A 26,327-nucleotide genomic window follows, 5' to 3' on the forward strand; every position below is an offset into this window, starting at 1 on the left:
GATTTGGCCAACCCCTTTTTCGGCGTGTCCAAGGACGCGTGATTGTGTGCCGTTGCCGATTTATGCACCACACGCACGGATCGAAGTTCGATTTATTTCGCAAAAGCCTGAATCGGAAGCAGAACCCAATTCTTCTTCTTTTTTTCTGAGCCACCCCCCATCCTGGTCCCATCGGAATGTGTCGTTTGCTGTTTTCCATGTATTCGTCGGGCTTTGCCATTCCTCTTTAGCCTCGCCCTGGTTTCATCATTGTTGCGGGTCTCTGAGCTGAAGCATATTTTTTTTGTATTACTGCTGCTGCTGGTGCTGGTGTCGGAATGTCCTTTGCCCGCGACGAAGAGGTCCTACTTCATGCCAGTGCTTCTGGTGCTGCAATTTTTACTATGTTTTATGACAAATCGATTATCAAGTGTTTGTTTCCATGACTCTTCCCGGCCGCTCTCTCTCTCTCTCTCTCTCTCTCTCTCTCTCTGTGCCTCTATCGCTTTTCCGACCCCTTTTTGCCGTGACCCCAAGCACCCTCGTTGGTTTGGGGAGAGCGGGTGTTGGGCGTGTCTGGGTGTATGTGTTAAACCCGGTAGCTTGCGGGGTGCTGGGTTTCACGCGATGAACTGCGCGCGGTTGAGCCGTGGCCCTTTCACACTTTGCCACGGTGCTGCCACAGTCCTGGTGTCGCAGTAACGTTGTGCAGCGTTTGGTGGTTGGATCCTTCGAGAGTAGCACCCGGATTTTGCCTCTGGATTGGACAATCGTCGTTGGAACGTCGTTGATTCGAAATTTGTTAATCTGGTGGAGTGAACGAAGAGATGAGTGGCTCCAAGACGGCCCTAGGAATACTGGGTGGTGAGGACGAGCTGCTGCAAAGCTTCGTCCGTGTGGGATTGCGCACGGATGGTGACGATGATCAGCAGCAATCGAACGTGGGATTCAGTGGTGCGGCAAATAGTGGCACTACTGGCAATGGGAGCGGTGCTGGTGGAAATGTGGGTAGCGGTGGTGGCGGAATGGGAGGCGGATCTGGTGGATCTGGTGCTGGAGGCAGTGGACCCCAGATGGCCACCATGCAGCATCAACCGTCCCAGGGAAGGCTCGATACGCACCTGATCCGACAGTACTCGGATCATTGTTCGGATATGAGCGACAAGAATGCACCGAGAAAGTATCGGTAAGGTACACCTTGGCCGCGTTTGCTAGGGCCCTTGTAATGGCTCACGGGATGCCTGGTTGCCGATCTGTTGCAGGGATCTGTTTAACGAACCAGTCGATGTGAAGAAGCGCCGTTACTTCGACGAAGTCTATACCGACAAGGATAGGGCCGCTGCGGTCAGCATAGGCATGTGTCCATCGCGCTCCACGGACCGTCCGAAGGCCCTTTGAGCTACATTTTTCTACTCATTTGCTCATCCTGCAGGCAACTTCGACATCAAGCAAAATCTGATCAACAAACGGCGCCAGGAGCGTAACGAGGCGCTGCAGCTACCGGAAGAAGCCGATCCGGGGGCCATCCTTGCGCTGGGAATGCGAGAGATTAAGAACGGCAACATGGATAATGCCGTTTTGTTCATTTCCAAGGCACATACCTTGCACACTTCCCGCACTTTGCCCCTCCTTTTATGGGCCACTAGCCCAAGCCGGTCGCCACTAGCCGATCGGATGGTTAATGATGGTGTGTATCTCTCCGCTCCCTCTTCTCTCTGTAGGCACTGGAAATGAATACAAACGACCAGAATGCGCTGGTGGCCCGGAGCAGGTGCTTCTTGCAGCTCGGTGAACCAGGGAAAGCGCTGCAGGATGCGGAAACGGCCCTCGTGCTGGACAAGAATAACATCCGGGCGATCTACCAGAAGGCGGAAGCACTCTACTATCTTGGCCAGTTCGAGCACAGTTTGATGTTTTTTCACCGCGGGTTGCGCTTGCGCCCGGAGCTGGCCAGCTTTCGACTGGGTAAGCGAAAGTGATCCCCTTCCAAATGTTCCGCTCTCTCGATTCCCGATCTCGTCCCATATCCAGGTGTCCAGAAGACGCAGGAAGCGATCGAGAATACGATCGGCAATAATACGAAGAACCAACCGCAGAAGAAACCGGTCAAGGCGGAGAAACCGAAATCGGCCAAACGTACGCAGCTCTCCCGGGAGGAACTGGAAAAGCGTGCTTCACGTCGATTGCTGGGAGATCTGTACATCGACAAGGAATATCTCGAGAACTTGCTCAAGCATCCGGACCTGCGCAAGGCGGACACCAATACCGAGTGCATCTCCGAGTATGCAAAGGATGCGATCAACTTCCTGAACAACCGGCAGGAGTTTTGGCGCCAGCAGAAACCGTGCACCAGCCTGAATGCGAAGAAAATAAACGGTGGTTCGAATGGTATGTTGCCGCGATGGCTGTAAAACCGGTGGACGCCGGTGGACCCCGGTGGACGGGGTGTGATAATGTAGGAAATGAGGAAGCATGCACGATGAAGTTTTCCAATAGTTTATCCAGTATCTTTAGCATTTTCTGTAATAGAGAAATACTTCCCACAGGTCAGCAGAAGCAGCAGAGTTTCGACCTAAAGTCGTTGTTCGTTTGTAGTCAAATAGTAGATTCAAATGAAAGTAGTGTAATACGATGAAAACCATACTGCGTTTAGTGATGAAACTGAATAAAACGATTGTAATCTTAACTAACATAGAGTTTCGTGGGCAATCACGGCGTTGTTTGTGGTCACCAATACCCTTTATTTATTTCAATATAATTCAATTCCTTTATGGCACTAATATAATTCATGTTCACATGGTTTTCAGTACGTACCACTTCGGCTCGTTAAGTAAAATTAGGCACTTTTGTTTTTCCTTTACCTCTATAGATGATAGAGCCCCATTGTCGCACATGATTTATTTCCAGTCCGATTATTCGTTTCTAGTCCGAGTGGGAGTAGAAAGGAGGAGGCCACTCCATATTCAGAAATTTGTGTTCTTGCAAGTTGGGAAACTTTTCATTCATTCCGAGAAACTTTTCTGTTTCTAAATGACAGTCTTCGAAATGTAACTTACGTACACTGTACAGGGGGGCATCCATGCAAAGGAAAGTAGTACTTTTGAAATGCGGCCAAATAAACACTAGAGTCTCGAGGTTTTCTAGCTGAGGTAATGCTTTCAGCGTTACGGTCGGTTCTTGCGACCTAAAATCGGATCCACGGTACCTTAATTTCAATGCCGTCAACTCGGAACCGGCGCTGACGATGGATTGAATCAATGTTTGTTCATTCTCTGCAGTAATGTAGACAGCAAGGCTTCTTAACGTTTCGGGAAATTTCAGAGTATCCATGTCTGTGTCGTACAGGTCTAGCTCAACGAGGTTAGTTTGTTTCGAGAAATCAAAGTCGTACGATGAGTTGTCGTTTACCATGATACAAGCGTCTTTAAACTTAAGGCTCCGGAGCTGGGTTAGTTTTGAGAGATTTTCTAAATCGGCCATCGTGTCAACAGAAAGCGACCGGTGAAACAACATATCCTTCACCTGAGTGCATGTTTCGCAAAGTGCGACAAACATTTGACTCGACACGTGAGTCTTCCATTTTATCGACTCAACATTGCTGAGGCGACGAATAGCCGTTGGATGACTTTCTTTAATTTTAGTTAATAATTCTGGACTTTTGGAATAATCTTCGTAATGACGTAGGGTAACATGCTTCAGCTTGGTGAGTGCTGGCAGGGGAACGTTTTCGTCATGCTGATGCAGTGCGGTCAGGTGCCCATCGAATGTTTCCAAGTTGGGCATATCGACCCAGATCCTAAATTCGGAGGTCACGTGAAGATGCTTCACAGAATTACTTGGCAGGATTGGCTTGGCGGATGAGTTCCAATCTACTTGAAACTCGGTCTCATCGTTTTGATTTCCTCCTTTAAAGAATACACGTCGATATCCGCGAATGGACCGCGCCAATACATGTATCGCTTCTACGATCCTCTCTGGACAAAAATTGTTTCCCCCATCAACACGGAAAACAAATCTATTCGCGTACGTTCCGGAAAAAAGGATCTCGTTCCATTTTCGGCACACCAAGGACGCGGTTTTCACAGACTCCAGACAGAGCCGATCAAACACCATACCAAGAAGCTGAAAGAACGCAGTAACAACAGATAAGAACTGGATGACCAGAATCGCCAGATTGGCCAGACCATACTAACCTCTTCGGGTAGGCAGTTAATGTGGTGTCTTCCGGGTCCTTTGGTTCGTTTATCGCATGATTTCTCATCTTTGGTCGAGAGTTCTTTACGTTTCGACGACATGATAACACGTGCCCTGAAATTAAGCCTCATTCACTGTTTAAATGCTAAATCTCACGGCTCGCGTGCATCTCCCGCACTCCACCACACGTGTTTCGGTTTATCACGGCACTTTCCTTTACTCCAGTGCGTTCCTGCTTTCTTTTCGCACGTTTCTTGGCGATTTACTCAGCGAACGATCTTACTGCTTCGAGTGTTTGATTGTTTTTTGCAAAAAGATCTTTGTTTTGATCCGCGTGAACAGCCGGCTACCATCGGCTACTTGGTACTGGTGTGGTACCGTGTGGTACTGTGTAGTCGCTGCTTCAAACGTCAAAATCGCTGGCGTGTTACCAAAACAAAGATCTTCGGGCAAGTTTCAATCGAACCCTCGAAGCAGCAGGACCGACGGATCTCGTGCGCTCGGTAATCCGCCAAGAAAACTGAGGAAAATGATAAGCAACAACACACTGGAGTGAAGGAAGGTGTCGCGAAAAACCGAAATACCTGGTGTGGGCTGTTTGTGGTCAGTGCAACCTCAACCTTTTCCGAAATTCCACCGAGCGGTCCGTCCTGGCTGGTGCAAAATGTTGTAGTTTCGCCGCTGAAAGGCGCCGTGAAAGGCACGAAAAGTGCACGGGATGCACACGAGCCGTGAGATTTGAGAGCCGCGTTGCTTGGTGACGGTGGAAGAAAGGAAGTGAAAGTGACCGACCACCAGAAGCGCGAGAAGGGCGGGTGGGCGCGGACGCGCATGTGCGTGTGTGTGCGCGGCCTGTGTGTGTGCCTGTGTAGCGTTGGTGTGTCTGCTCCTCCTTGGGGCTAATTGCCGGAAGTGCGCCTGGTGCCTGGCAGGGCCTGTGTGGTGTTTGTGTGGCCGCGGAGCGAAAGGAATGAAAAATTAACGTCCGTCGATTCGCGGATCTCGCCAGAGGCTGGTTGATTGGTTGGCTGGCTGGTGCCGAAAGTGGTTGCCAACAGCAACGAAAATCCTCAGAGTGTGTGTGCGTTTGTGTGTGTTTGCGTTCGAAGAAATTCTCACGGCGGCGCAACCGGAAGCCATCAAGCTCAAGCTGTGAGTCCCGGTCACCGGGTGTGACTGCTGCAGGAGAAGCACAGGCCGGCACCGAACCGGTCAGGCCAGGGCCAGGGCCAACCCCTCCTCGGACTAGCGTGGATAGCGGAGGCGACAGCGGAGGCGAGAAAGGCAGCAGAACGGCCGCACGATGAGCGACCTCATCGTCGACTACGGCAGCCTCCCGGAGGACGTCCGGGAAAAGCTGGCCGAGCTGGAGTTGGAGCTCTCTGAAGGTACGTTCTTGTGCGGCCATTGCCATGAATGACGGGATGGGATCGATAATTCGGTGTCAGTTGCTGTGTACCGCGGTTTTTTTTTTCTATCCCGGTTCCGTATCCACGGGCTACCCTCGGGGGAGGGGAAAGGATTTTCGCAACTCCCTCCCTCTATCTCTCTCTGTGCTTTTCCCAACAAGAGAGAGAACTACCCAGAAAGAGAGCGAGCGAGCAAAGTTTGGTGAATGACGGTGGAAAGCTGTCGCGGACAAGAGAGAGCGAGTTTTCTCGCTGGAAAATGGGAAAAGCCATATCCTTTTCTGGGCACCAAGGTCCGGCTGCCGCGTACTCGGTGGTTGCGAATGTTGGCGAAGGTTTCTCTCCTTCGCCCAAGCCACATGTCTCGCTCCGTGGTAATTGTGATAATGGTTTTGCTTTTGAATAGTTAATTAGCTGATTGGGCTGAGCGTAGGCTACTGATTTACTAGTGTTTGTTTTTATAACTTTCTATTCAATTTACCGTTTCTTTTTCACTTTGTTTCTCTGATGTATTTTTCTCTTGGTCCCATCTATCAAATTATATCCTGTTTTATGCATATTGCTTTGGTTTTTTTGTTAATCTTGCAAACTGTTTTATTTCCCTGTTTTGGCCTCAACCGTTATTTTTGTAAATGTAGGTAATTGTGCTATTCTTTTCATGTTGTTACTATTTTGCCAACACAAGGGTACAAAATACAAAAATAGGAAATAATATTTTTGTAATATCATTTGGTGATTTTTGTGTAATATGTTCGTCTTTATAAATCTAGACTTTCCTTCCATATCGAACAAATCAATCCATAAACATTACTTCATGTAATTTTTACATGAACTTTAGCTTTTATTTGTTGCCTTCGCATTCAGCTATTAAAAGGTTCTGGAATTGATTTAGTGCACGACACTTGTGTCCATCCTTCCATATACCACCAACCCGATTTCCTTTGATGTTCGTCTTTTGTGAATGATTTGTGGGAAAATTGCAAAAATAGGAAGTGGCAAAGGTCATAGCTGGAACCGGCTCTGGAACAGCGAAAGATTAAAAGCCGCGACCAAAATATTGATCCACTGCGTTTCAATTCGAAAGGCGGCCTTACTAAGGCTCGTCGGCCCGGTCCTAAACGGCCTCCTCCCAACGTCCCGAGAACCAAAGCCAGAGTTCAAGTATGAAGTTCACGACATCCTTCACACAGGAGCGTTTGCACCGTCGTCTACGTCTGCTTCAGTCGACTGCAGATTGTTGCGATAATGATTGTTTGTGTGATACTCCTGATGTGGTGGCTCGGTAGCCCCCCCCCCCCCACAATTTCTCAGACCACGACCACGGACGAGACGAGACAGCTCGCTCGCTTGGTGGTGCGTTGCAGCGTGTACCTCTTGGAACAAAGCATAACCAGACGCGGGCGCTGCACCAGCAGAAGCTGCAGCATAATCATGCTGCTACCGTTGAGTGTAGCAGAACTTGGGTGGAGGGACATTCGACACGCAACCAGACGACATGGCCAGATGATGGGGAGGGGAATGGCTCGGTCGGTTTGTTGTTTTACTTTTCGTCGCCTTCAGAGGTCGTGCGCCTCTTTGCAGCTTCTTCCGCGCGTTCTTTCTCTCGTGGAACTCTCATGTGTCCCCCCCCAAAACGGAGGGATGGTGGACGCATAAGTACGCGTGCGCATTAACCAGAACACCAACACCACACAACCACCATCAGACACGAGCACACACTACAGAGAGATGGCTGCTGATAGTTGAGAACGTGAAGGAGAACGATGCTGCTGTTGATGATGATGATGATGGAGAAGCTGGACACACTTTTTACAGCTTCTCCACACCTGCCGATGGACGATTGATGGACCATCGGACGCGTCGTGGTTTGGCTAATTTCCCGCCCCTAAGACACTCGTCTGTTCCCTCGTTCACCCCCCTCCGTGTGAACGGCTCATCTCGTCAGCCAAATAGCCAACCGGACCGAGGAGCGCTGGCTGGCTGCTTATCCTTGACGCACTTGATGCTTTATGAGTGTCCAAGACCGGTACCGGGGAGTCGTTTATTTGTTTTACCTTGAAGAAATGACGCTTGTTGTCGCTGCCGTTGTTGTTGTTGTTGTTGCCTCTAGGTGCTCTCTGTTGTGGTGCTTGTTATTGGTTCTCTGGCGGGGTGAGTTTGGTCAGCATGTTTGGAAGAGTAGCTAAAGGTGGTCACAACAAGAGGAAGAACGAGCAAAGGGGTGGAAGCAGAAGCAACATAACATTAATAGCAGAGCACCTTACATTCCGTAGAGGACGAGGGGGGGATCGACCTTACGGCTTAAGAGACACGACGCAAACTATCGACAGACGACGAGAGAGTGGCGAGTCCTTCTGTGCTTGTGGAATCCGCTTACCTCCGGTTCTTGTTCTGCGACGTCTGCGCGGCTCCAATTTTGTCTCCACCGTTGACGTCCCCTTTGCGTCCAGAACATGTCATATTTCCTGTTTCCTTTACATTTACTGCGGTAAAAGGGAGAATGTTTCCATAAAACGTGTCGGAACATTAATTTTTTCCCATCAGATTTAAAGCATTGACGCACTTCGTTCGATAGCGATCTCTGATGCTGAATATGATAATCGAAGCATCCCCCTTCTTACTCACGATCAGCTTAATCGTTGAGACATCAAACTCGGAGCATTTCGTTTGTGTAATCTCCTACCGTTAACCACCACGATCGATGAGGTCATTCAAATTGCGCCGATGATTCGTTCCCCCGCTCGACACCCGGTTGGTGATAAATTCGCACTGATAAGAAGCGCTAGCGGTGTATCCGCGAATTGTGTTCGAATCGGACAGCGTGGGGGTGCACCGAGTTTCGCCGATTGGGTGGTACGAGAACTGCGATTTGAACATCGTTCGTGACGGCGAAATTGATAACTTTTCGTTGGAGAAGAAAAATCAATTGCAGCTTTGTGAAGTGTCCTGTTCTTCTTGGACAAGGACTGTTGAATCAGCTGGCGCGCTTTTTGTGATGATGAGGGGTTGATGCGTAAGACGATTTTCCTAAGAAGCCTTCGTCTTCGTCACGATTGATAGCCGTTATCGGCGGATGTTGCAAGCTCTGGGAAATAATGTCTTGAAAATGTCCACCACCAAATAACACGTCTGATGTCACTTTACGAGTGTGGTCTGCCGTTAGTAAGACACTCTCCAAATCGGAACTACTTTGAGGAACAAAGCGATGAGGTTAATCCCCCTTTTTCATGGGAATTTTGGATAAACATTTGATTACACTAAAGCTCCATGAGGTGAATAAGTGAGTTAATTAAGGGTACAGATCAAAGTGTACCGCATTTGGCGCGTTTCTGTCTTCCATTTGTAATGGGGATAATCACCAGCTTGGATTCCTTACAAAAGGTAGTCAAAAGATGAAAGCTCTGGAGTACGCCAAGTGTATGCGTGCACACTGCTCGATAAGATCACTTCACGATCGCTTCCTCTCTAGGAGCTCATTGTTGCAATGCGCAAGATGCGCGTGCTCACCGATGCTAGTGGCGGCGAGAAGAGTTATGTGTGTCTGGTGCTAGTGCACCGTTGAAAAAGCATCACACCTCCTCCTCCTCCTCCCCCACGTTCATCCAGCTAACCACACCCTACGATAAGGGGCCCGTTGCGGAACACAAAACACAAAAAAAGGGCCAACAATTAAGTCATCAATAGCATAGCAATTTCGCACATCACGCGCACCTCGAGCTGTGCATGCGATGCACTCCCCCCCTTGTGTGTGCATTGATCGCGTGCACATCGCGTGTGTCCGCGTGTGAACGCGAGTGTTTAACGAGATTTATCATTAACGAACTTCGCATCATTCGGTTTTTGAGTATTAGTTTTGCCCCTTTCTTGGCTCACAGCAGCAACAGAGTATTTCCGATTATCTGAAACCATTTTGTACCAGCGCCTATGCCTATGCTTTTTGGTCTGATATCGTCTTTTTCGGGTCACACTCTTCGAATCGAATGATAAAACACGTCCAAATCAGTCCATGGTGGTGGTGGTGGTTAAACCGAACACGAACCGAACTGGTTGCTGGTCGCTTCCGTATCAACAAAACCCTTTAATGCCCCTGCCCGGGAGGGCACCGGTCAAGCGTGCTGGCGGCGATAAGAGCGACCAGGTCGAGCCAGATAATGCTGGAGGCAGGCGTAGCCAAGACCAGACAAGAAACGATGCCTCTCTCGCCCTCTAGGGAGCTTTATCATAATCCAAACAATCGTACGACGCGCGAAGAAGGGAATTCATTTTAGATAAAATTGTAAGCAAAAAAAAACCCAAACTGTCGCTCGAACTTTTGTGTCGCGTGTTTTTTTTTCGTCGAAACTGGTTTCTTCTTCACGATTGCCGTCGTTGTCAGCGAGCACAGTTACTTATCAGGTCAACAATCGTCGACTGGTTGGAGATGAGCAAAAAACGGCCAAAGATGGAGGCCCCATGGCACATCATTCCACCATGGACCGTTTGCCGGCAGCATAACCGCACCGAAATCATCTTCTGGATCGTGAAATTGTCGGCAATCGTTTCGTTAATGTTTGACTCCACTGCAGCGGAATTGGTTGGCATTTTTTTGGAGTTTTTTTTTTGTGTGTGGAGTGTCCTCTCCGAAGCAGGTCTACTTGTGGTTCTTCTGGTGTCTGAAATCGAGAGACAAATGGTGGTCATGTTTTCGATTTTTATGTTTTATTACGCCCGAAATGCCGATGTTGTCATTTTATTGGTGATTTCGAACGAACGCGAACGCGCGTGGCCTTATCCTTCGGAGAGCCATCGGTTCATTAACTAATTTCTTAATTACTTCTACCCTCGGAGCGACAATCGGTTCGGCACCATGTTTGGCAAACCAGGACATTAGCTGGTGTGTCATCGGCGATCGGCGCTGCCATCCTTGTTTAAGTTATTGTTCCATGCAAATGCGGGAGATTTGGGTGATGTGTGGGGATTTGGGAGTGAAGAGTGGATGATCTGGACGTCCTTGTTGTCTAATCGAACACCACTCCGTGGTCCGTGGTGCCATGTGCGGCTTCTCTCGCTGACCAAATTGGTTTCCTCAACGTTCTGTGTTGGTTCCGTAATAAATTCCCTCGATGTATCGCATAAAGGGAAAATGGAAATTGGGAAAAACCATCGGGAAACGGTTGATCGATTCTCGATACACAGGAGTCCTTTCGGAGGTCGGGGGCGCTAGTGCGCAATAGGAGAAGAGAAAGAAAAGGAGAGGGGGAGAAACATGTTACCGAAAGGCTTTGTGGTTTCTAATGACGACGCCGAATTCGTGTTTCGAAAATGTCACGCGATGATGGTTGTTATTTATAGCTGAACTGACACGGGGGGGGGGGGGGGGGGGGGGGGGCGGTGCACTTATGCTCCGTTCTGTAGTGGCTTCTGAAAACATCGCTTTTGATCGATGGATGTCAGAAGATCATATTCATATTTTTACTTTTCACTCCTCAGCTACTTAGTGGCGTTGATGGAAAACATTCCCATTCCCGAGGGACTGGCCATTATCTCGCTTTTTTCTTATTTAGAAAATGGGCAGCCAACGAATAGCAATAAAATCTACTGAAGAACAACATCGAGAGCATGGATTTAGTTTGATTTAAAATCGATCTTTCGCGCTCCGTGGTTTTCTTCGGAACTCAACACTGCACGATATGAAATTAACACTTTCACTTCACGGGAGGTGCGATAAAAGAGTTATTGACATTTAATTCACCATTTCCGGCCATCCAGAACACACGATCACGTGCTTTTCCCTTCAGTACAATTTGTCTTCTGCTTGTCCTTGTCCTCCATGTCACAGGTCGATTGATTGTGAAGCACCTCGGCATGCACATGGAAGGATGCACGTAGCGTGCGCCAACAACATCACTTGACCCTAAGACCGTGCCAATTTCCTTGGCCACCTGTCGTGTGGCCAACCCTACGGAACGACAAATTGGAGACACCGAAAAAATGGTGTCATGTCGGAGGAAATTCGCCGGTGATCGCCGAACCCCGGCTTCCGTAATGAGGCTTTCATGGGCATTTTCCTTCCCCCCCTCTTGGTACATTTTTGGTTCTTGGTGACGCCATGCCCATGGTATTAAATCCCTGCGCAGCTCGTGCCAATCGCGCCCACCCGAAAACGGACACTGGGCTGTGGAAGAAGGAACCGTATCGGCTTGCATCATCCCCCGGGTCCCCGGGGATTAATTTCGGAATTTCCTTTGGCTTCTCGAATATCGCGTTCGTGTTTGTGTCTTCCAGACGTTCAGCTCAGCACCAGCTTCCTGTTTGGGGTGGGGCATTGACAGATAAGGTTTCCCCCCGATTATTCCCGACCGACCGGACCGGATGTGATGCAAGGTCTGGAAGTAACTTACCTTATTTTTTTTTGTTGAGGGTCTTCCTTCCACTTCCACTTGGGATATGGACAACCAGGAGTGATTTCACGGGTGTTCCACGTTGCAGTGCTTGGATGATTCAAATAAAAGTACGCCTCTCTGTATGCAGACCAGTTGTTGCATTATTTATTTCATTTTAGCGCTCTGGTCTTTGCACAGCACGCAACAAACACGTGGTTTCGGTGTGATAACGAGTGGAGCATCATCACCGCTTTATGTTGTGTATGTGGTACCCCACCTCTGGCCACACCATTCCTCCCCCTCTCACGGTACAAGCTACATTCTTTTCTTCTCTCATTTTGCGGTGACCGGGACCCGAAAATCTTATGCAAATGAAGAAGGACCTCGCTGCCGTCAGCTGCTGCCGTCGTCCGGTTTTTTTTTGTTTCATTGTGTTGTATTTATGTTTGAAAAGCATTCTGTCCGCGGGCTTTTTTTCTCCCTTTTTTTTTGTTGGTACTTTCATTCCGTCATTCGTGAAACACAAACGAAACATAAAGGACGGCGGGCGGCCTCCGTTTACCTTTCGCGTACCGGTGGCAACCGACCGACCAGCTACCGATGACAATGACACAATTTAGTGTTTGTCATGCGCCCGAGTTTTATGTCACGTGGGGAGGTGGGGGTTTTTATGAGTTCTAGCGGCGGAATGGCAGCTGACAAAATGGATCTGGGTGCTGGAGTGACGGAAAAGGACAGACGGATTCATAGTAGCTCAGCTCAGCTCAGCTCAGAATCCGTGATCTCGCTACCGGCAGCATGTTTTATGTTTCATTCTGATATTGCACCTCAAACGACTCTGTGTGCTTCGAAAAGAAATCGATACGAATCCGGAACTGTGCCAATACTGCCCGCAGATCTACTCAAAGGTTTTGCTTCTCTCCTCGTCGTCGATTCGATGGCGAACAGCGTTTGTCCATTTGCTGTCACAACACAGCACCCCGGGAGTGCCACACTGTGGCGCACGCACCACTGATGGTGATGAATGGGTTTTCGTTTCCCTCGCGTTTTGGGGAGAAAAATTATTCTATACCTCACCCTTCCACCATCGAGGGGAATTGTGGTCACCGTTGAGTGAGCCCAAAATTCGGATTTCGTTCCGTGTTGGTTCCGTAATAAATTCCCTCGATGTATCGCATAAAGGGAAAATGGAAATTGGGAAAAACCATCGGGAAACGGTTGATCGATTCTCGATACACAGGAGTCCTTTCGGAGGTCGCGGGCGCTAGTGCGCAATAGGAGAAGGGAAGGAAAAGGAGAGGGGGAGAAACGTGGTACCGAAAGGCTTTGTGGTTTCTAATGACTTGGGTAATGGTAATGCGTGATTGTGTCACCATCGGACCCTTTACGGTGAAGAGAGTTTTTTTTTCGAAAATCGTTTTGGAATCGATTCAGATTCTGTCAGGTATGTTAGGGAAGCAGCTCCAGAGGTCTAAACGCGTCAAAAGAATGTTTTATAGTACGTATTTATTGCTAAATTACTGAGTTTCGCAAATAAATCACGAAAATGGCCGCAAGATGTTTGACATTTCATTTGCTGTCGTCATTCCTGTCAGTTGAAGCAAAGAAGATTCAATTCGCGGCCTTCTCTGATCGAATCGAGTGTTTGATGATCTAGTTTTCCATTTCAATGTTGCAAAATCAATGTTTTCTAGATGTTTTCTTTTTTTTTAACTTGTTGCATTATTGATTGCTATTTCAAATAAATTGTTGCTCGAAGAACTATCTCTTGGTTGATTCTAATGTTTGTAATCACTTCGTTTAATAGCACTGCCCAAGCACACTCATCCAGCTTCTCAGCATCTTCTACACGTTGTTACATTGTGGCGCTAAATGGCGGTTTTCAAACATTTCCGGCGGTAGCCGCACAATCCAGAAATAACATTCCTTTTAATGGCTTCACCTTGAGTATGTGCTAAGCGGTTCACTGCAACTCTCTTCGGCGTACCGCGCACACATTTTTAGACGTCCGCTAGCCGCCGCCGCCGCCGCCGGTTGACCTAGAAAAGCGAAACTAAAACTAAAACCAAAAAAGCATATAATTTACATTCGGCTGCAACGGGGTTCCGCCCATGCCAGCCTCTTCCTCCATGTGTTCTCCACGCATCACGAGATCCATCGATCGTTCGATCTAAGATCGTACCAGTCGAGTAATGGGAACTCCGTTTCTTCCAGCTTCTCCATCTCTCATCTCCTTCATCTCGCGACTGCCAAAATGTAGCTCTGGCCTCCACCAGATGCCCCAGTTTCCGAACTGCGGCTGCTCAGCGGTAGCCACTCATTGAACCGGAACGGTTTGGCACAAAAGCATTGCCCCCTTGCGGCGGTTTCTTCCCCTTCATGGGTCTGGTTACAGCGTGTGCTGCTTCATTTACATATCTAGGTTACATTCCCGATCGAATGATCTGCAGCATTGCAGATCGATATCATTCCAGTGCATCGAGTGGGTTTTTTGGGGGTCCAGTGAGGGTTATCACTTCCGGCGCCTTTCGATTGTGAACCGGAAGACCCGGACTGATCAGCACCTGGCTGATGTGTAGAGCGACGACGTTTCCGTTTGGCCGTTCTCTGAGGCGGATCGCAAACGTTTAAGGTGTCTGCAGCAGCGTGACTGCAGCACAGTGCAAAGTGCGGCCGACGTCCGTTGATTAGATGGTTCGGAGTGGAGCAAACCTGTTCCTCCGAAAATTAAAAAAAAAATTATAAAGAAAGAGAAGACAAAAAAAACTCTTCCCGACCACGCCGATCATCGTCATCACGTCCCAAAAACCGGTTCCCCGAGGAGCGTATGTGTTGCTTTTGGAGCCTTGCCTTGAAGGAGGAGATGAATGATTGCGCGAAGCGAAACGAGCCAGAGTTTTAGGCTGTGTGCCAGCTGGGATGAAATCGAAATTAGTCAGGTCTCGTGTTCGCATCGTTCTAGGCTCGATGCTCGTGCCACGATTAGTCCGCGGAGCCAAGCGTGTTGCTCAACCATTTCATGCCGTTTCGCTGCGGCCGGTTGGTTGGCCGTTTGCTCGCAGCTCGATGCTGTTGTGTGCCTTTGGGGTGGCGCTGTTGTTGCGATCCAACGGGAAGTAAAAACCGGTTTAACCAATGATGTGTGCCTTGCAGGATCCAGCACTCACACAAACGCTTGGCGGAGCAAGTGATCAGCAGCAGCAGCCGTGTTAATGGGCGCGAGCCACAACACAAGCATCTGGCGATGACGGAGAGAGAGAGAGAGATGAACCGGTGCGCACCGAGAGTCTGCTGATTTGGTCCGAATTTTCCGGAGATTTTCTGGAGCTCTGTAGAACACCATACCACGCGCGCCGAGCATCATCTGCTCGCAGCTCGTGCGCGGTGCATAAATTCCATTAATCCGTGCATCAGTCAGGTCATGCTATGGCGGAGGTCTGCTGGAGGAACTGGAATATTATAGTACATCGCCCTCGTCGTTATAAGGGGGGTCGCAATCGTCAGCAGTTGACGATCATGATGCTGCTGCTGATGATCATTGTGCAGAGGGAGGGTGGTTGACAGATTGTTTCCCTTGACGCGCCGTGATTTGTGTTCCGTGCTGGGGTGTTGTCTGGCGGTTGTTTGGGGGGTGTCACTTGATTACCCCAAAGTGTAGCTGGGGAGTCAACTTAATTGAGTCAAATACATAAACTAGAATGGGGACTTGGGCTGCTGTTCAGTAACGAGATTGTTGAACCAGAATGCTGAGCTACCAAGAGAACACAAGAGAATGCGCCTCCACACGTTAGCCGGTATTTAGCTTGGTATAGACATTCGTTTAAAGTCGACTTTATGCGACAGTAATAACCGGCGGGGATCACATGACAAGCGGATTGTAAGCACCAACATATAATGCACGCCAAGTGCCTTCATTGAATCACGCTGCTCAATTCCCGCGTATTAGCGCGTTTTATCACAATCACGAATTCGAATGGTGCGGAATCGTGAAAATGGCGCCAGTCACGTCGCCCGACGACGCGTGGTTCTCTCTAATGTGGCTCACCCACTTGAAGGCCGGCTTGTAGCGCTAGAAACAGGTTCATTTGGTGCAACCGCTCCACCGCTGTTCCTCTGTTTTCCGGGTGCAACGACGACAATTGCCCAGGACGAGAGAGACACGCGCAGTCTACTCCGTTCGTTGCCACCTGCAGTTGGTAGGCAACAACAAGCTAGTCATGCTCTCGAGACAGTGGCAGATAGGGAATATTGCGATTGGTTCGTGTGGTTTGTGTCTGCTACCGCATTCTGCTGTCGTAGAGAGCTCTCCGGTGCCTTCTGGTTGCCTAGTTCGATTACAGTCAGATGTACCTTCAGAGAGTGACATTTCGTGCTGTAGGTCAGGAAGTGAGTGCCGTAAAGGGTGAGTCAGGTTTTTTTTGTTTTGATATTTCTCTTGCACTTACTGATTATAGCTTTACTTTTGCATTAAAAATTCATGGCTAAAAATGTATGGTTATACTAAAATTACATTAGAGTCCACTCTCTTTTTATGTTCTTTACTATCGAATCTCCAATCCAAACCTTGACTAATATTTACCGAAATAATGCGCTTTTCCAATCAATAAGTACCGAACAAGTAACAAATCTGTGACTCATCCTTTCTTTTTCCGTACCTTCTTGTACAGAAAGCAACAAAAAAATCTCGAATAAAACAAGAGAGCGAAATGACAAAGCTAGTTCCGCGACAAACACGCCGGAAATGAACCTGAATTGGATGCACAATATCCTCCCAATCGGCAACGTCAAGTAGCTGGTGCCCTACTCGTCTACATCTATCATAGTAGATTGCTGCAGCCGTTTTTGATCTTGATATCCTGGCGAGCGCGTCTACTATTACACCCGGAGTGGAGTGCTTGCACATTCCGCTTCCGTGCCGGTTGCACGGCAAGTGGCGGCCACTCTAATATATCTGCGCTGCAATTGGCTGGCTCTGCCCACACGCTACGCTACTGCAATGCAACTTTCATCTTTCCGAGCGCAGCAGTCCGCAGCAGCTGCTGCCGTTGCCGGGATGCCAGTCGCTCCCAGACGACGACGGCGACGTCCATGACGACGACGACGATGACGAACGATTACATTTTATTGCTTGTGCGTTTATGCTGCACCGTTTGGTCGTCTCTCGGTCGTAGTACACTGTGGCTGCGCTGTTGCTGCAGCCCGTTTTCTTGCAGTCTTTTAGTTTCCCCTCGAGAGTGCACTTTGTTTTGCGTTTTCCGCGCCCGTTATCGTAATTTATAAACTGCAAACGTGCGTCGTCGTCGTCGTCGTCGTCGTGGTCGTGTTTGTCCTCGCGGTTGGCTGCCGCGACCACAGGTCCGGTCTGGTAGCGAATTGTGTTACGCACCTCGGATTGCATCGGAGTTCCCAGAAGAAAAACGCGCGGAGGGGACATGGAAACAGGATCCGCGTTGAGTTCACATTCGTCGTCGTCGTCGTCATCGTGTTGCGTCGCGTTTTTTTAAGTTTCATTTTCTGAAAAAAGTGTCATTTTTTTTCTCGCGTGGCTGTGTCTCTTAACGTATTATTGCTCCAGCAACTGAGCATGCATAATTTGCATCTGCGCTGGGCGCTGGGTTGGGTGCATTACGCTGCGTCGCGTCGTGGCATGCTCGCATTGCAGTCGTCCGCGTTTGGAACGGAATTTTGCTCGGAATCGGTCGGCGGCAGCGGCGTATCCCTGGCTGAAGGCTTCGTTGTCTTCTTGGATTACAATGTTTCGGTTTTCACACGATAGCATCCGGTGGTTTGGATGGCATTTCTTTCTCGCTCTTACGCTCTCTTTGCTCTAGACGTCTCAAGAATGTTGGCTACTTTGCTGTTTTTTGGCTCTGGCTAGCAGATTTGCATCCAGCTTCATCATGATCTAGTATTCATCTTTGGCCAGAATCGCTTGTCGGTTGTAGTGCTGGATAAGTATTCTTCTCTGGCGTGTGAAATGATTTTTTTCGTGAAAAAGCCTTTTCGATAGCGTCCTCCAGTAACCAAATAAAGGTAAGCTACATTCATGTTGCGTATGATGGCGGCGGTTAAGATGAAAGAGTCTCAAGTAACTCTACACCATCGAGCGACCCAACCTCTCCCCATCGAGGTATTTGGTGTAACAGTTTGTGGTCAAGTCAATCGTGGCCCCGCTGGAGGTTTGATTCGATTTGAACCATCCATCAGCTGCTGTAGAGCAGTCGAAATGCAATCGCAGTCTCGCAGCAAACCGCAGGCCACAAGAAACCCTGTGGGAGTTTGTCTGTATGTGTTGTGGAGTATTTTTAAATCTCAAATGCTCCTTCCTTTACCCAGCGCGCACGCAATCCGCGCGTGTGGTCGATGGCAAAAAGAGACATCGAAACTCCTGTTCTTAACCACCAAATTCGTGTTGCAAACGGCGGCGTTACACGGTTCCAATTGGTACATAAATCGTGAATCGGAGTGCATCATTCAGTCGGAGGTCTCGCAGCTTCAGACGCGCGTTGCTTGATTCCACTAACCTTGGAGCGGAACGAATCGGACAGGAGGGGGCCCAGGAAGTGATGGAATGCTGTAGTCAGAGCAAACGAACGGTCTAGCACTTTTCAAGGTCAACAGAAGCGTATAGAATGGTTCCCCCCGGGTTTTCTTCTCACAAGCAACACACCACAGAGGCACAGCGGAACGGAATCGACCGACGACAAACCGAAACAAAACCAAAATGTCAACGGATGCACTTTCTATCGGCGACCATGACATTGCTGCGTGCGAAACAGCGCCCACTGAAGAAGAAAAAAAAACCCTCTTAATAGATCGCTTCCTGGCCGGATGGTTGCTGCCGCTCTACGGTCAGGTTGTTCCTCTTTATGATCCCGGCACCGGAAGCAACCACCAACCAAACGAAGCGCCGCGGGAAGTCCCTGGGTTCGATTGAGCAGCGCTTTGTTATTCGATTAATTCAATCCTAACTGAGCTGGGGTCGCCGCGCGTGTTCATGAATATTTATATCATCTTGGTTGACCGTTGTGGTCGATAACGTCATGTAGAGTTAGCGATTGGGTAGGCTTACGATCTGTTATCAAATGATTAAATATATCCTTTCTTTCTGTCTCATTGTAGGTAAGAATCGTAACGAAACTGATCCAAATGGAGCTATGGTACGCATTTTAATATTCGGAGGAAATCAATCGATGGAAAGATGATGCCAAATTGATGGAGAATGATTTATCGACTTATCTTCTTCTTAACTCCTGCTCTCTTTGTGCCGTTGATTCTAATCTGGGCGTCGTTTTGGGAAGAGCATTAAAAGGTAAATCCGTTTCCTGAACGTTCCAATCGCATGACGCGTCCTGGTTCAATCTCTGGAGTGCCGATTGGCGCAAGGAGGACATGTGGTGTGCGGTTTATGTCACTCTTCATTACAGAGCTCCGTTTGCGGGCGTCTAGATTGATCGAACCGGAAACAACCATCCCGCCAAGAAGCGTAGCCCGTAGCAAACGTAATCGCCATTCCATCGGATTCCCTCCGTCGTGCGCACACCGCATAGGATGCGGTTTATTCCTTTTTTGGCAACATATCTGCGTCGTCATCACCTGATGACACTTAGCAGCACCATCACCACCACCACCACCATCACCATTACAGCCGTATGGTGGTTGATGGCTTATTATTTACCGGTCGATGATGATGTGACAGGCGTGGACCGGTGTATGAGATCATCCAGCGGGGCCCTCGCTGCGATGGTCCGCGAGTGCGTGAGGAATCGTGGTACCGCGACGCGACTAGCGGTGGTACTCACCTTACCGCGCCGACGACGCCATTGCACCACGGCAGATTGTCCCTGTGTGTTTGTGTTTGTGTCTGTGTCTGGTGGGTTGATTATCGAGAAGTATAACTGTTCTTGGGCTGTCACAACCCATTTTAACCATTTCGCTCGACGACGCAATCGTGCCCCCGGGCTTGATTGATAAGCGCTGCGTACGATTGCGGAAATCGGTTAGGATATTTTGGTTAAGTGGAGGTATCTGTTGTTAAGAACAAACAAGGAATGATGTAGCAACAAGCATATTTGAGAGAAGATTGATCCTAGTAGGCAACGAGCAATCGTAGTACACAATGATTTAGATCGATTTGTGGCTGAATGGTATTTTGATTATTACAGATCTTGTAATTTAGAAGAAGCAATAGTTCTTTCAATCCAACATTTAATAAGTTTCCTTTACAAAGGGTTATTGTGCAAAGCAGTATAGCTAATATTCTATGTTGCATCGATATTGTGTTATTTCATCATGAATCACACAATCTACGTCCAAATACAGCATTTCATAACTGTAAATTCTACATGCTATTACGTGTTCCTGAGTGAAACTTATCAATCCAAAATAAGCTGCTGGCTCGGGCATCAGCGTTCGTGGAAACTGGGAGACCGGCCCCAGCAATCGTTGACACCGTCCGCGTGGAGCGCGCACAATGCGTTGGTCGTGGCTCGGACGTCGATTCTGTACTCGCACGCGCCCTGAATGTAGTTCTGCTTCTGGTGGCCCCAGGCCGGACCCCACCGTGATCGATGTTGACTTTACCCGTTATATGCCTGGCCACCTTTCGCGATGGCGACAGACGGCACGCAAGAAAGAAAGCAGAAAGAAGATGTTGCCCTCCGCCGGGGTGTGTGGGGTCGCGCCTATATGCAGCCGACGCCCGTGTGGGGCGTTGTGCTCTGTTCAACGCAACCTAGAACGGAACGTTGTAGCACGCCAGCAAACGCGAATATACTGGTGGTGTAGTGGTGCCGTTGGCTGACGGTCGATTGCTATCAGAAGGAGAGGCCACACCAAGCACCGGTAGCCTTGCCGATCGATGCCCTGTGCTTCGCCGGACTAGTTTGGTCATGTTGTTTTGACGCTTCATGACGGCAGGAAGGGTTCTGAGCATAGAAAATTGTAGGGAGAGCTCACCAACACACACATACCAACGATCGCGGGGCTCTGCTGGCGGTGTTCTGGGCCTGTCCGACATTCCTTGACGCCAATAATGGATTGCAGAAGTGGCATACGAGGCGGCACCGACGGCTGGGGGCCGGGCGTTGGGTTTAAATATGTCAATTAATCAAGCAGACGAGTGGCCTACCACGCTGGATCGTCACCGTTAGATCGAGTTATGCTTAGCGTCGTTAATTTTTATGATCGATTGTGTCCGCGCGTAAGGATCGTCATGAGGGTGGAAGGAACGCTTGTTTTTTTTTTTTTTAATTGGAAAGCGATATTGCTCCCCGTGTAGAACTTTAATAATCCCCAGCCTCTTCGTCCGAGTCGGCGGCGCCGTGGGCGCAGAGTAAATGAGCAAAACGGATCTCGCTCGGCTGATCCTCCTCCGGAGCGATTAAACGACACGGAGACACCGAAGATCGTCCGATCGGCCGGTGAGTGACTCACCTGCCCCTCGCCATTTGAAGCACCGAGTGCGCAAACCTGTCCGCTTCATCTCCGTGAAGTTCTTCCTGCGAGAGAGTCTCTTCCAACTTCACATCTTACCCTCTACACGTTCGTCGTTTCGATCGAATGACTGGCTACTGGCGGGGAGATGGGGGTGTACATGTGTACTCAACCCTTTTTCGTTCCTCCCCACCGAGTTCGCGCAGCATGATTCATCAGCGAGCGGCGGATGCCTTCCAGCAGCATACTTTTTTTTCTCTCTTATTTTTTGTCTGCCCATTCGTCGCAGTCTCGCGGCCACACTGGTGCTTCAACACACCACACAACACTCGACAAAGCTCTTTGTCTTGCTGGTGGTCATTTGAAGGAGAAACCCATTTGCAACCACCCTTCAAACCCTCCACCTTCCACTGCTCGCCGCGTCTGCGGTCATCGCGTATTATCAGCCAGCCATCACCCAGGGGTTCGGGGAGATTTGTCTCTCCGGGAAGAAGGAGGAGGGGGTGCATGCCAGCATCCACAGCGGTGCCGAGCACCGTACCCTTTTGCATTTCGATGCGGTTAATGGGACGGTGGTGCACTTCTCGGACTCAGGATCGACTCAGCAGCCATCGGCAACCGTGAGGTGATTCATGCAGAAAAGCAGGTATTCCGTCTGCAGCACTGTCCTTTCGTTCGAAGATGCATGCTGCCCGCTAGTCTGGGATGAGCTCTTTTGGTTGCACTTTTGGTACGATGCCCGGGAGGAACTGGTTAGTGGCATTTGACAATGGGGTGCGGTGTGTTAAATGGTGGCGTAGGAAAACATTTACGATCCAACAAATAAATTATTTCGAAAAGAGTTCAACTGCTCTGGCTTACGTTCGTTAAAGCTCTGTAATTGTAATTAAATGAATCGAGTAGTTCAAGAGATCAGTTCTGCAGATCGTTATTATGTTAGATTAAATTATTCGCAGACGTGTGATTTGGCAGTTTAATTTTGCGGAGCTAGTTGGAATGCTTCTGGTAACAAAGCTGGCAGCTTGTTTGCAAAAGTTAGTAACTGTTAAAGATAGATGTTCTAAGGGTCTGTCATTTAGTAGTTGCCGTCGAGAAATTATTGACCTCCACGGTGCCAGCAATAAAATATTGCGAATAACTAACAATAGGTGCTTACTTATTAACATGCCCGTAGAGAACCCCGATGTGGTTGGTCATCCATATTTCAATCACCGCAACACACGGTGGCCGCTGTGATTGTGTTAAAAAATGTATTTTCCATTTTTCAATTAAAAACTCCATCATCGATCGACGGTGAACGCTGTACGCTGTACGCCGCCAGCCAGTCAGTCATTGCAGTCGAGTTGCATCCCCTGCTGCACTGCACGGTGCTCTCGAATGTTTCAATTAGCGGACGCTACTCTCTATCGCTTTGCTTCAGCCCACCAGCAGCGACATATCGCACACGTGTGCTGCTGGCACACGGTTGTGCTGCGGTCACATCAATATTCTATGTAAAGCTCCACTTTGACGCCCCCGTTCTCCCCTCTTATCGAGACAAAATATAGGTCACCGTCATGATGTAGGGTTGACGCGAGGAAAGACAGCCCCATCGAAAACGCAAATTAACCACCGAAATGGAAATGACCCTTTCTCTCTTTCTCTTATGCTGCTGCTGCTGGTGTTGCTACAGTATGCTTTCTCCCCTGGCGGTGCATTTCGATGCTCGATCGATCGGAATGATTCATTTTTATGCTCGCTATGCTACGGGGAGCTGACGAACTTATTTCAATCGAGCATCAGTAGCTGCAGCAGCAGCAGAACTAAACATACACAAGGGATAGAAGAGTGAGTTGCACGGTGCAACCGAGAGTGAGCGAACGTAGCAAATATATGGCAGTCAATGTGTAGTAGAGGAGGGAAAGTTAGTTATCATCCAGTTCCCCCGTGTGACTCTGTACATGGTGGTGTGTCCGCAGACACCATGAACTGGGTCAGATCTATTATTTATTTATTGGAGTTAAATTTTCCGATAAAAAAGAACGCTTTCTATCACGTCGAGTGAGAGGTTCAGTGTCAGTTATCTCGCCACTGCAATTACGAATGAATCAAGCAGAAGATGGAGAACGATAGACGATGCTACGATTAGTTGGCTCGGCTAGCTGCAGCAGGCAGCCAGTCGACGATGAGATTGCTACCGATGCTAGATTGAAGGGATCGATTCGATGGCAGACATTTGATGCTCTCTAGGTGTGGTTGTGTGTGTCTAAGGTCTTTGTACGTGACTCGCAGCACCATCACGTAACTCTGAGAGAAGCTATTTTTCCCGTTGGAAAAGTTTCATTCCGCCAAAGAATGTGTTTACCCCAAATGCAGACCCACCCCAGATCACCCGTTGTGGCCGTGTCCTAAAGACGCCTTTAGATTAGCTTACCTCTGAGACTGAGTGTTTGCAGTGCTTGGACCCCCCGGGGACCAGATTCGCTGATGCGCTGAGGAAGTATTTGTTTGAAAACCACGTTTCGGTTGTTAACACCAACGATCAGAGGCCAGACTAGCAGTTTTCCGAAAGTTTTTCCTTACACTTGGCAGAAGTTTAAGTGTAAGTCGAGTGATCACACCCGTGCTCAGCTGACCTGTGCATAAAACACTTCATATCGTCCTTGCAGATAAAGGAGGGCAGCTTCTGGTGGCCTTCATTTCTCTGTTTTTTTTTTTTGCCAACTGCACTTGACACTTACCTTGTGAGTAGTCCTCGTTTTTAGGATGGGCGTTATTAATAAACTAAAAAGGTGTTAGCTCAACAGCGCGTTTATGCTTCACCAAGCAAACCCTCCCAAGGTTTCACGGACGCTCCTCACCCGTTCTCACCTTCTTGCCGATGCACACAACACCGGGTGGCAAGCGAAAACTCTTCTGCAACGCGGCAAGACGAATCAGTAACGAGCGAGCGTCTGTCGTGTTGTTGGTTGTAATAACGAAAATAGCTTCTCCGTCACAACGCAGACTGAACTTTACCGTGGCGAGTGATTCAAGTGCGAATAGCGCAGCGGTTTTGGGATTGTTGCGTTTGCGAGCTCACAAATCACCCGGCATCACAAATCAATGTCACCGTTAATCGCCTGACGGGACGACGGGGTGGATTGGGGGAAAGGGGGGTCGCACTGTCGCCAAACATATCGAGAAGAAAGAAAGACAGAAGGAGAGAGTTGTGGCGTACGACCAGAAAATGAAAGGTTCATAAATACGGGGATGAGGTGCTCTCGGTTGACGGATCAGCGCCTTTGCAAAAGCAAACGGAATCTGGCAAAACTGTCACCGCAATGCGCTGTCAGAGAGTTGATCATTCGGTGCCCCTTTAACCATTATTATGCTAGAACGGCCGCTGTCGGTGAAGCATTTGCGTGTTTTTCCTTCTCGTCAACATGATTCATTCTCGTCATTGCAGCGGAACGTCACGAGCCACCGTGACAGACCGTTTTGTTCCATTCCAATTTCCAATGGCGAGCAGAGCGCTGTCTCAAGTGCCCGAGCCTGAGGGGATGAATAATGCAGTGAAAATGGAAGCGGCGGCCAAGCGGGCGCGAAGCAGCCAAAACACTTCAGAAAAGGTGTAAAGTGAATCATATCGAGCGAGGGCGAAAACGGGGCTTCGAGATTCCGAGTATTTCGGGAATGGAATTCCATTTTGATTTCTCTGGCGTCTTGCCACTGGAAGTGACCGTTAGGGGAATGGCTTTCGAAATGAGTTTATCCAGGGCTTCCGTCAGACATTGTCAGTCTAATTACGTTCGGTGTACTAAACGCGTCATCATCTAGACACAATCGCACCCGGAACGAATGCTGGGACACGTTTCTTGCAGACACAGCCCCAGACCCCAGACACTATGGTCGTCCGTCGGCGCGTTTCAATATTGGGGATGAAAGTGAAACACGGTCCACCGTATCCGTTTCGGTTACCCTTCTCTAGCGGTGGCCACTGCTGCGAGTGCTATCCGATCGAATGTTGTTGGTCGCATGTCGTCACGGTCGCGGTTTTTACCAGCTTTTCGTCTCGTTTCCATCTCCGATGGTGTGCCGAGCACGTTCCACGTGTGCGCGTGAGTTTTTCTAAGGGCTTGTTAGATGAAGAGACTCGTGCTCGTGATCGTCGGTCACTAGGAAGCAAAGACAAAAAAAAACAAAACAAAACACCAAACGCATCTGCCGCGTGGCGCCTATCATGGTGCCAGCAAGAAAAGCTCTGCAACATTGTGTTTAATTTTGGCCACGTCGTTTCGATAACTGGTTTAAAGACGGACGGGCGGTTTTTTTCTCTCGAAAAAATGCGTTTAACTCAGATTACTCCTTGGAAATCCTTTCTTTTCTTTTGCGAATGCGATTAATTGTGACTTTTAAATACATTTGCTGTACCTACAAATTAAAGCGAAACAAACGAGCAGCCATTTGTTTCGAAAGCCGAGAAAGCCTGTGCTCGCTTGCATTGATTCTTTCTGCTTTTGCAGCTGCAACTCTTGTTGGTGCATCGAATCAGCACTCATTGCCGACTCACTTTGTCATCAGTGCGCCATGTCGTCGCCCCGGTGCAGCTAAAGAAAATCCGACCTGCAATTCCCTTCTCCTGAACTCCCTGTGCAACATTGTGGCGGCAGAATTCGCCAGGAAGGCCAAGCCAAGGGAAGAGCTTAAACAAATTGCTCCTTTCCATTGCGCCGGATGGGTGCCGGATTGCAGCGGAAGGGATTGAGCGGGTTCGTTTCAATTAATGTCCTAGCAGCGGGGCTAGCAGGGACGTAGGTGGCGGTGGTGGCGCTCGGCGTTGAAGGCGCTCGGTGAAGTAATTTTCAATTTCCAACGGCCATTTTTCCGGTCCACTAAGTAAATGTTTGTTGAGGTCCATTTGCTGAGAGATTGAATGAGAGAAAATGTGTTGGCATATGGTACCGGTTGGGATGGATTGTCTGAGTCA

At 48.9% G+C, this 26,327-nt stretch overlaps 2 protein-coding genes across 2 annotated transcripts; one reads left to right on the top strand and one right to left on the bottom strand.

The window, feature by feature from the left end:
- The first annotated feature begins 806 nt into the window (after nt 1–806).
- On the top strand, nt 807–2,637 carry LOC126579054 (outer dynein arm-docking complex subunit 4). The gene is made up of 6 exons (XM_050242278.1): nt 807–969; nt 1,039–1,165; nt 1,242–1,333; nt 1,412–1,572; nt 1,701–1,944; nt 2,011–2,637. Exons 1-6 carry the CDS (start codon nt 807–809, stop codon nt 2,388–2,390), a joined length of 1,167 nt encoding a protein of 388 aa, XP_050098235.1. The 3' UTR covers nt 2,391–2,637.
- A 72-nt stretch (nt 2,638–2,709) lies between these two features.
- On the bottom strand, nt 2,710–4,472 carry LOC126574895 (uncharacterized). The gene is made up of 2 exons (XM_050235305.1): nt 4,173–4,472; nt 2,710–4,101 (listed from the first exon to the last, which is right to left on the bottom strand). Exons 1-2 carry the CDS (start codon nt 4,302–4,304, stop codon nt 2,902–2,904), a joined length of 1,332 nt encoding a protein of 443 aa, XP_050091262.1. The 5' UTR covers nt 4,305–4,472; the 3' UTR covers nt 2,710–2,901.
- Nucleotides 4,473–26,327: the final 21,855 nt, after the last annotated feature.

This window comes from Anopheles aquasalis, chromosome 3, assembly GCF_943734665.1.
Source record: "Anopheles aquasalis chromosome 3, idAnoAquaMG_Q_19, whole genome shotgun sequence".
NCBI lineage: Eukaryota > Metazoa > Arthropoda > Insecta > Diptera > Culicidae > Anopheles > Anopheles aquasalis.